This window comes from Haemaphysalis longicornis, unplaced genomic scaffold (genome assembly GCF_048455015.1).
Source record: "Haemaphysalis longicornis isolate Haplotype H1 unplaced genomic scaffold, Haemaphysalis longicornis Haplotype H1 scaffold_10, whole genome shotgun sequence".
Lineage (NCBI taxonomy): Eukaryota > Metazoa > Arthropoda > Arachnida > Ixodida > Ixodidae > Haemaphysalis > Haemaphysalis longicornis.
Window position 1 is genome coordinate 113723107 of NW_027526204.1, and position 10648 is coordinate 113733754.

The window sequence follows — 10648 nt, forward strand, 5'->3', positions numbered from 1 at the left end:
AGGTAGGGCACCGCACACCCTCACAGCACTGGGGGACACTCTGTTCATGGCGTAGCTAAGGATCGCCAGACGCGAGTCGCTGAGCACGGTGGTACATCTTCGGTTCGTGAGTGCCAGGGCAATGGCCATCTCTTCGGCTTAGTAAGCGTCGCAAGCCGTGAAACTACCCGCGGTGTACAGATCGCCAGAAACAGCTGCTATGACTACTGCAGCGTAAGCGTTCGGTCGGGTAGGGTACTGAGCGATGTCGACGTAGAAGGCGCCGTTGTCTCTGGCGAGTCGACACCTCCTGGATGTGGTCCGGATGCATGTGTCGAGGAACCCGGGGCACGTGGAGGTTGCATAGTATACTCTGCGGCAGAGACGGCGAGACTTCGCCGCACCGCTCCTCTCGTCTTCTGAGGCCGAGACGCTGCAGGATGTAGCGCCCGGTGCGAGTTTGCGACAATTGCGTGAGTTGAGCCGTACGCTTGGCTCAAGAGCTTGTCGGTGCTGGTGTGGAGATAGAGGCCGAGGGCCGCCTTGTAGGCCTTGCGAATGATGGCGTTCAGCTTCTGGCGCTAAGCGACTTTCCAATTGTGGAAAACGGCTACATAGGCGATGCGGCTGATGGCGAACGACTGCACCAGCTGGAGGAGACTAGCCTCCTTCATGCCCGCGTGGCATGTGGATACCCTCCGGATGACCCGGGTGGCTGCCGTAACGTTGGTCTCCAGCTTGTTGATGGTGAAACCGTTGCTCTGTGCACGTCGAGATGAAGGTCCAGGACACGTAGGGTCTTCACGTGCGAAATTGTAGTTCCGTCTCCCGTGTGGAGCTGCTGAGGCACCGGTGCGGCGTTCGGGGGGCGGTAGTATTAGAAGCTCGGACTTGGTTGGGGAGCAGACCAGACCCGTGTGCTGAAGTCGGTCTTCGATGACATCGATCGCTTGCTGTAGGGTAGCTTCGATGTGGCCGTGCACGGCAGGGAGCAACAGCATGGGACTGCGGCATCGCCTGCTCGCCTCGCAGTCCCCAAGAATTGCCTGCCAGCTGGGGCCTTGATCGGTCGAAAATGGCCAACCCGGCAAAATTCTGGTCTATACAACTTGTTGCGTCCTAAAAAACGTGCCTCTATTAGACTGTCCTATCCACGTGGTCGTCGCTGACGTGTAGCATTTGTTGCGTGGCCGTGACGTGGTTGTGGCCGTAGTCTCGTGTTCGGGCCGGCGTCGCTGTGCGTGGTCGTGTGGACAAGGTTACCTCCCCGCGTCCCTAAGTGGTTCCTCGGTGGCTACCCTTGTGGTAGCCGCTGCCACCCGAGGTACCCAAGAGGATCCATAAGATAGCCTTGCGGGGCCGTCGAAGTGAAAGTCGATGGGGCGTGAGCGCTAGGCGCAGGTGCCCGTTCATCGCCGCTCGGGCAACCAATGTGCAGGTCGGTGGTGCAACTAAGACGCCGAAGCCGATGCGAGGTCGGCCTGCTCCTGCACAGGCTTGGTTGGCACAGTCGGAGGACTGGCCACGTCCCCCTTCTCGTTCCTTAAAGCTCGCGTGCTCCTTCCGCCTCCTGGTTGTCTCTCCTCCCTTCTCCTTGGACTCCTCCATTATATATCTTCTGAGCACCGTTGCAGTGCCTCGGGTGGGCCGTCTCCCTTTTCATTTTCATATTTGGTCACAATGCTCTGGGTCCCGTTGCGCGTTCTCGGATTGGCTCCCCATTTCACTGCCATATATGGTAATGGTGCAGTGGGGCTCCGTCATGGCGCTAGTGAATATGTCCGTTTTTGGCGCGCGCTTCAAATTTATGGTCTTTTATTCTTTCTTCGGAGGGTTTTGGGGCATCCCTTCTTTTTAGTGAACCAATGAAAACTAAGGCAAACTGCACCTGTTATTCTTTGTGTCATGTTTGCAGGCTCTGTTCTTGGTTTATCGAGCTTACAAACTGATGTTCGCAGTGATTGCATAAATACGGAGCATATATTTGTGCAGTTACCTAGGGAGTAGTGTCTTAAAAGACTCGCTATTTTGGAGATGTGTAAATTGACGGATTCTGTCGTACAGGCCTAGCCCCAGATCTTAATGTCGAAAAAAACAGTGGCGTGCATAATGCAAAGAATGCATGATTTACAAAGCCCGAGTAAAGGTATTGCTACATAGTAAGCCTAATGATATCCTAAAAGTTTTCTGATTACCTTTAGAGGCAAAATACATTTGCATCATTTCAATTAGCTCCGTATTGTAAGACTACTACTTATCGCAAGATCAAATTTCTCATGCGTTTTCAAGCGAAGCTTTATATATATATCGGTAAAATTGAAATCTTGCGGTCACTTGTACTCAAACTCCTTTGGCAAACCCCATGCACGTAAGCCGAAAAGACAAGGTGAAATGACAGGACAAAGAAATAAGAAAAGACAGCGAGAAATGAAAAAAAAAGAAATGGGCACAATGTTAGACTAAAGGGATTGGCGTGAATCACAGCTCAAGCGACAAGGACAGGTGGTGCAGGCACTGCCAGTATGGCAATGACACTCTGCCTTCACTTTCGTAATGGGTGGGCAACGCGTCATGCGCAAAAGAGCGGGCTGCACATTGCAGCTTCCCTGGTTAATCAATTGTAAGGAGTGTATGGTCACATGTTTTGTGACGGGAAAGTGGGATCACTTTATATAGGTGGCTACTGAAACCCTTCCAGCCTGCATATCACCCTAAATTTGTGGGCATATGACACTTTCTCGGTATTCTTTAACCACGGCTTCAACCTAAAAGCAGCGGTTTTCTTGTTTCTTATTCTGCTTTGGCTAGAAAAAATTGAAACCATACCTTTAGGTATTTTATGTTTTATGATATGTTTTATGATCATAGGTCCTACAGTGAATGTACCCGAGGTTTCTTATGTGATGAAAAAAGTTCGCATGCATGAATAACAGTACAGATGTTGCCGTTGGGCTACATAGGGCTGTGAATTTGTTTAAATTTAAAGAGCTTTGTTTTGTTAATATTAACGCAGCCTTGTGATGTGCGGGAGATTGATTTGGCGTCAGAAGTACACGTAGAGATAAAAAGAGAATGCACATTAATGTGCAGGTGTAGTTCGTCGCCACCGAAATTGCTTTTGCTGTGTGCTTTTTCTAGCTCACAGATACATTGTAGTTTCCTTCTTGTCGTTAACCTAATCCCACTAGGTGAAGTACTTCTGTGATGACCAAGGGGGAATCCGTCAACATAACTATAAAGCTCCCAGTATGCAGAATGCACTCTGCGAACAAAGATCAACTTGGGACGTTATCAGTAAACATGCAGACTTCCAACAGTGAGTGGTCTTTTATGCGACTTGCCTTGTCATTACAATAGTTTCTTTTTATGTAGGAGCACTTTAAATGGTTACCGTATTTTGCGGTGTATAAGTCGCGTTTTTTTCCTGACATTTTCGTTGGTGTGTCTCATCCACAGGTGTCTTATAAATTCGGTTCGCGGCAGGCCGCGCATGGCCAGCGCTTGTCGAGACACAGCTCTATGGTCTAAATGAATCCGAAGCCCAGCGCTACGGCGTTTCTCATACCCCATAAGTCGCTTCGAGACGTTAAACCGAAGAATTTGCAGCTTTTTATAGTCAAAAGCAATGATAATGGCCTGCGACAACTGCGCGCCACTTTATGCCATCTGCAGTAGCTACAGTTCAGAATAAATTCAAAGTAACATCAAACTGGGTTGCAAAAACGAAATGCAGCTTGTAAATTATTACAGAGAGTTACTCTGAAAGAGATGTGCTGCTCACTCTTAAAATAAGAGCTTCTGATCAGTTTCGATTTTCGCGCCGCTTCCGTTCGTGTCTCTCCCGTGCGCCATGACACCTTTATTGCGCTGATTTACGACAGCACGCAAGAGACGTGACCAAAGGGGTCTCCGACTCTTGGGACTCATTTCTACAAAAACAGTTGCAGCCGGGTTGATAAAGGCCGGAGTAATCCGTCCCGCAAATGGTGACAATGTTGGCGAAGAAGATATCGGAGAGTTGGAGGAAGACAGTGATGCGCCGGCAGAACTCCCACTTGAAGTTGCTAAATTATTCTTTAGCGAGTCAGAGGAAGAAGACTTCGATGGTTTTGACTAAACGCCGTCTTTAAGTACATGCCATATGTGTGTATCAATAAACCATTTTTGAGAAGTTAGTTCTGTCTAGACTTTGGACGGTATATGCACGTGTCTAGCCGCCTTACCGGGAATGCGTTCATAGGCCGCGGCCACCGCAACCATGTACTTTTGCCACAGTCTCTAAAGATCTGATTCACTATGAGTTCACCTACTTGACAAGTGTGTCTTATAACTGGTGCGTCTTATACACCGGTGCAACTTATATTGGAAAAACTGTCATTTTGATGGGGGTGCGAATTATAGACCGGAAATTACGGTTCTGGTTTTTACAGTTTATAACGTTTTTTGTAGGCGTAAGGATAACACGGGGATGACCCTAACAAAACACGGGCAATTTCATGTCCCTGCTTTAGAGTGTAGTATCTCAATTCTGTGCCCACAATGACACTAAAAGCGAATCGGAACGACAATCACTAAATCTCTGAACGTAAAGAACCCAGAATAGTGCGTAAAAACATCGAAACGAGTGACTGGATTTTGTCAACATTGCACGAAGGTCTCAAGGGTTTCCCCCTCAAACAATTCGCGCAGCAGGCAGCAATACTCTCACTGTAGTGCGTATTTTCCTTTTTGCCTCTATTGAGATGCAGAAAAGAGGAAGCGCTGATAACAAGCTTAGATGGAGATGTAGCACGTTCTTCTGCGCTCGGCTAAGCGTAGAAGGGGGTTGATAGTTCGACTACATTGCGAAGGGAGGGTGGACGGCACCTAGAGTTTACAATCCTGGTTACCTTTTGGTGAGTGAACTACTGGTAACTAATTTTGTACACTTTAATCAAAAAAGCATGAAGAAAAAGGTACGTGTACCATAGTGTTTTAGCATTTGGCTAACAACAATTAAAAACTTACATCTCCCTTGATATTATTTAAATCTAGACAAGTAATGTGTCCTTTATGGTTTTTGTAAGCACTCATGGTCATGTCAGGTTTTAATTGTTGTCATGCAGTTTCCCTACCAGACGGGTTTCCATCCAACCCTTTATTTCCTACCGTCTGGCTAGACTTAAAGCGAAAAATGCTCACTAGGCAAAATATATACACGCCATTTTTGGTCGTGCACGATGTTATTTATCAAACACGAGAGATGGCCAGCTAAAAAATTATAAGGGGCTGCTTATGTCAGTGTGCAAATGTGATTTGATCCAAAAGGCGACCAACAGCCACCAGAACCTCGCCGGTGATTCCTTTGAAGTCATTTTGTTTTCAAACCAAAAGAATCTTACTGACTAACATAAGAAAAGTTCTAAAAGTTTCGCGGGCGCAAAAAGCGGGTAAAGCCCATGAAGCACATCAGTTTTTCGGACGGGCGCAAAGGACGAAACCGAAACCAGTCGCTGCACGCCCGCGCATGACCCGATACGCAAGTGATAGATGGCTCACCGCTCCAGCAAAAGAAAGCCATCCATGCAAGAAAAAAAATGTGGTTGATGCCTCTTTCAATTGGTAAAACACGAAACTGAAATGTGCCTTCACAGGAGCATTTAAATGGTTATTGGGCATCCATATGAACTTGCACATCGCTATTTATTACGTAGGTATGGCACCGTTAGAAAATCAACTTTAGACACTCTATTGCATGTGCCGGAACATTGCGCAAGTCCGAATGGAACCACAGCCCCTTGAAAACCGTGCGAACAAAACTGAACCGAAACAAAACGCAGTGTGGGGCCAAGAGTGTCTCAATTCACCTGCATCCTGCGTTCACGAAGGCACTGGCATCGAGGCCCCAACTGTCGGCGTTCAACAGCGTCATGAACTACTTTGCTTCGCCTCTCCTAGACGGCAGCACCATCTGAATAAAGTCGGTAGTGGGGAAAAGGCGCATTCGGATACCTCGGGCTTGAATTCATAGTGCAAATAACATAGCTCTCTGTAGCTCCCGTTGCGGCAACAGAGTTCGTAGCTAGAAACCGGGCGGAGCCGTGTCATTGGAACTTTTTTTGGTGAGGTCATTTCCGCCACGGATACGCCGGGGAGATCTTGGTGTACGTGGGCATAAAGCACTTGTTCCACAGTGCGGCAGCGCATGCCAAGCGAGAGAACTGCGCTTTTACCAGCGATGAGGTACATGTACTATTATGAGCAATATGAAAGGGAACACAGGAACGCGTGGCAAACAGCCTCGAAACAGACTCGGAGCGATACGCGGATGGCGCTGTGAAAATGAAAGGGAGAAGGAGGGCGCTCTTCCACTAACTGTTGGCACTCCCACTACGATGGGATTTCTACAAAGCAGCAGCTTACGTCATTTCGCCGATAATATGGTATCGTCCGACAGCCGATAAGACGCACAGCGGGAATGGCAACAGTTGTTAGAACAGCGTCCCTCTTTCCACTCTGTTTCCGACGGAGGCCGCTGCGTATCACGCATATCTGGGTCTGAGGGTGTTTTCTATGCGTTCCCGTGTTCCCTTTCATATTGCTCATAATAGTACGTCATTTTACCCTTTTGAAGGTGTTTGCCGGGGACCTGTACGTCGTTGACCCTGACAGGGTTAAAAGGAGCCACGAGGACAAAATACAAGTTTGTTTTATTTGAAAGATTTCGTGTTTTATAGGGCTGCTAGCGCTTGTCCGGCAGCAAATGATGCCGTATTCACTGAGAAATAAAGGCCAACTGCACTCAAAATTTCGATCTTTTGAAAGCCCTATTTTCGTATAGTCTGCTTAAAAAGAAAGCAACATGCAAAATGCAACAGCTGAAATAAGCCTGTGGACGCCGCAAACGGCCAGCGAAAACTGGCGATTTTGAAACCGAAACCGAGGAGAGCGCAGCCACTGCAGTGACGTTGTAGCTGTCCAGCGAGCGGCCGGACGGTCCCCAGCTCGGGAGGATGTCTGTGCGCAAGCTCTACATGCGCATGGGGCAGCAAATGGGTGAAGCGTGCACAGCAGAGTTCGACCGGTTCTCTGCCTGCATGGCTGGCCAGAGGAAGAAGCGCCCATCGGTTGGAACGTCACGGGCGCGTCATGGCTGTTTACGCGATCCGCAAGCAGGTGCAACGTGGTCTGCGGCGGAGGTTTTTTAAATTTTCTGAATAATTGACGAGACGTCTCACGGAGCTACCACTCGTGTCCCAGCTCATTTGGAGGTACTTACTACATAGTAAAAATAAATTTGGTCGAGGTGAAATTTCAGTGCAGTTGGCCTTTAATCAATTTATGTTAACATTTTGATCCTCCCGCCAAATTGTGTGTTTTCGGCATGTCAGCAATGAAGTCATAAACGCGCGTATACAAACGAACTTGCACTGCGTGATTCGGCAGCAGCGCTGCTTGCCGTCAGTTTTCCCAGATGGCGCTACTATACTCATGCATGGACCATTCTCTGCCGTTGCTTTGTTTTTTGACCGTATTTGCACCTGGCTTGTTTTTGTTACTGTAGGAAGTAATCGTTTCATGAAACATTGTAATTCCTCGACAAACAGGGTCACGTAAGACAACATCGCTTAAGATAATCGGCCAGTGCATGTAAGGCAACTCAAAAGCGGCGGACTGCTGTGCAGGTAAAACAAGCATCGTGCACGCAGTACCACCAGCAGTGCGCATCGGTACTTCAATGTTTACGTGTGCTTTCGTAACTTCCACTGATATCTCCCCATTCTTACTGTTTTAATAAGAATGAGCCCTAAATTTAAGCGCAAATAGTAGCTCTTTCAGCAAGCTTATGAGCTACGCTTAATTTGCGTTTGCTTTTTCCGGTCTCCGCCAATCGCAGACCTGGCTGGTATGACTTCATAGGTTCTGTGGCGGGAAATGAGCTGCTGGGTCGCATATACATTCCTTTTTTCGAAAATATGTAGCTTGTTTGAGCGAAGTGTGTGTTAAAAGTGGTGTCAGTATGACTGTCACAGGCCAATTTTTCGAATGAGCCAGACTTGTGTTTTGTCTTCATGGCTCCTTTAAGCACAGCGTCCAGGTCCCCAACCAAGCGTACGGCTGCTATGTTTAGCCATTGCTCGTCCCCTTCTTAGAGGCAAGTTCCTATTTCAGGAGTGCCTTACAATACACGGGATCAGCTACAGTTGAGGGCCGTAAAGGTATCCTGCCATGGCAACCCTATGAAACAATGGAGGCAGTGTTTCAAGAAGAGTTGGCAGTGTTTCAAGAAGAGCTAGCTTCCCTTGTTGGCACCGAAAGGCAATGCAACAATCACCATGTGTACACTGACCAGTGCAGTATGTAGGTCGTCGCTACAAGCTACAACCTGACGAACAAGATAGTCCACTAGAATACTGATTAATTTCTACTACTAATTACATACTATTTGCAATCACAAGTACTCAGAATACTCATTATAATTTCCTTTCACTTGTTGCTGACTGTGCTACTTGGCAATTATTTCGCCTTAATTGTTCAGCGCCATTTTCTTCGATCCAGTCTTGCAATGGCGAATCTGTCGAAGACGATTCAAGTCAACTTCGAGGAGGTGCAGCAAAAGGAACCGCTCGCCCAGCGCGTTGTTCTCGTCCTGGATGCTTCGAGTAGCATGAGTGTGAGTATCTCGTCATTGGTGTCTGTAATACCTGTAGGCATTGTTTTTTTATATCAAGCACTTAAAATTGGGTGTTTTAGATTTTTCCGTGAGCCGAGCTGTTAGCGAGGCACACATGTCAAATATTTCTTGCACTGAGGGGCCTCCGCAGCTGTTAGATTCTTCTACTCGTTTTGTGTCGCCTTGAGAGCGACGTTAAGCAACTGTGCCAAGAGGACACTTCAGTTTCAGGTCGCGTGGCCGCAACTGTACTCTTGCTTGATTATTCATTTGATCACTCAGTCGACCATCGACCCACTGACTCACCCTTTCACTCCCTCATTCACTCACTCGCCCATTTCGTTACAGAGAAAAGACTGGTTGAAAGTCCTAAAAAAGGGTGCAATGAGCTACGTGCAGCACATGAAAGATAACACCAGGCGACTCGCCATCGTCACCTTCAGTTGGAACGCGACAACTGTGCGCTCACTGATGATGGTGAATGGCACCACACGGAGGGGATACCTGGAAGACATCGAAAAGATCTCAGTGGCTTCACATACCTGCATTGGCTGTGGTCTCGAGAGGGCGCTTCAGGTACTCAGAAGTAGTGGTGCCTGCTTGTTTCTGTTAATAAAAGTGGAGGAAAAATGAGCAATGAGCGGGAGACATATTTGAACTTCGCGAATTTTAGCGATCGAATCCCTTCGAAATGTTAAAATTAAAAATTCTTTGTTGTTGTTATGATTGCCAGCACTGAGGGCATCAGCTGTACCTGGCCACGTAAATAAACGTTATTGATTATTATATTTTTTTATATTGTTAATATTTTTAATATTAATATTATTGATGGTACCCCGTAAGGATGCGCGTGTTCTTGGCTCCTGCCTTTTCTTTACAAAACAAGTTTCCATGTTGTGAGTGCAACAAGTGTGGTGACGCTAAATGTATAACGTTGGCGGAAGAAGACGCGAAGTGCGCGAAGTGCTTGATAGTCACTAGCGCTGGCTTAACGGCACTTTCTGTCTTTGCAGGAACTCACTTCTCCGAAGGAGAGTGCAGAAGGTGGCGTGATCGTGCTCGTAACCGATGGAGAGGAGAACAAGGGCCCCATGATCAACGACACTCTACCGAAGTTGGTTGAAGCGAAAGCCGTGGTCAGCACAGTGGGACTTGTATCGGCGGTGGACGAAAAGCTCGTGGAGCTGGCAGTATCGACGGGTGGCAAGGCGTTCACCATGCGAGACAGCACCTGGCCGAGGAATTCATTATTGGAGGAATTTTTTGAGTCGGCTACTTTGACCGAGAATGACAGCTACTGGGAAGTGGTATGAGCTTCAGTGCTAGTAGACGTCACACTTTATAGTAAAAAATCTTTGCTTTACAGCACTGGCAACCAGCAAATGCAGTTGAGAACGCCGCTGTTGCTTGTATACAAAGCCAAGATATTATTGCGCTTAAAAGTGCGTGTTGAAACACAATTGTCAACTTTTTTTTTAAAAACTTAATGTAGGGTATGCAGCATCAGCTAAAATTTGTTGCTTCTTTTCTGTGCACTCTGCTAAACACTTCCGTATGTGGCCTCTCACGTAATTGTGCCTCCCGTTAAGCATATTGGAGTAATTTTTTCGTGTAGCGCCGCTGCGTGTAGGATTTGCTTTTGTGGTAGAGTTTTTATGGGAAGCGAAAAAAAATTGTGTAGCTTGCACTAGTTGTGCGAGCCAGGAGAAACAGCAGAGCTGGCTGCCCTCACGCTTCGTCAGAGGCCGGGCTGTTGCCGCTGAAACTTGCCGCTGAAAGTTCTTCATGACTAGCAGGTCTGGATCATTCTTTCGACAGGCCTTCACATCTCTCCCAAAGTTGACGGCATTAGCACGTGCTAGAATCCGCGGCAACCGGCTTCGCGATCTCAGCTTCTGTGCTCTCTACTTATGCAGGAACGCACGCGAGCTGGTGAAGAGAGCAGCAGGCAAAAGATAATGCGAGGGACCTAGGTTAGATTCCAGCCACGCAAAGCGTTCCCCCTCCCCCCCCGAA

At 47.6% G+C, this 10648-nt stretch overlaps 1 protein-coding gene across 1 annotated transcript; it reads left to right on the forward strand.

Moving 5' to 3' along the window:
- Positions 1-8523: 8523 nt before the first annotated feature.
- Positions 8524-9945, forward strand: LOC144160038 (calcium-activated chloride channel regulator 4-like). Its single transcript, XM_077691658.1, has 3 exons — positions 8524-8632; positions 8981-9208; positions 9646-9945. The coding sequence occupies exons 1-3, from the start codon at positions 8525-8527 to the stop codon at positions 9943-9945; spliced, it is 636 nt and encodes a 211-aa protein (XP_077547784.1). The 5' UTR covers position 8524.
- Positions 9946-10648: the final 703 nt, after the last annotated feature.

What these genes read in the sequence shown, in the direction of transcription:
- LOC144160038 (XM_077691658.1), top strand. Translation starts at nt 8,525, where the DNA reads ATGGCGAATCTGTCGAAGACGATTCAAGTCAACTTCGAGGAGGTGCAG. An exon ending in ATGCTTCGAGTAGCATGAGT is followed by an intron (nt 8,633 to 8,980) that starts GTGAGTATCTCG and finishes ATTTCGTTACAG; the next exon opens with AGAAAAGACTGGTTGAAAGT. An exon ending in GTCTCGAGAGGGCGCTTCAG is followed by an intron (nt 9,209 to 9,645) that starts GTACTCAGAAGT and finishes CTGTCTTTGCAG; the next exon opens with GAACTCACTTCTCCGAAGGA.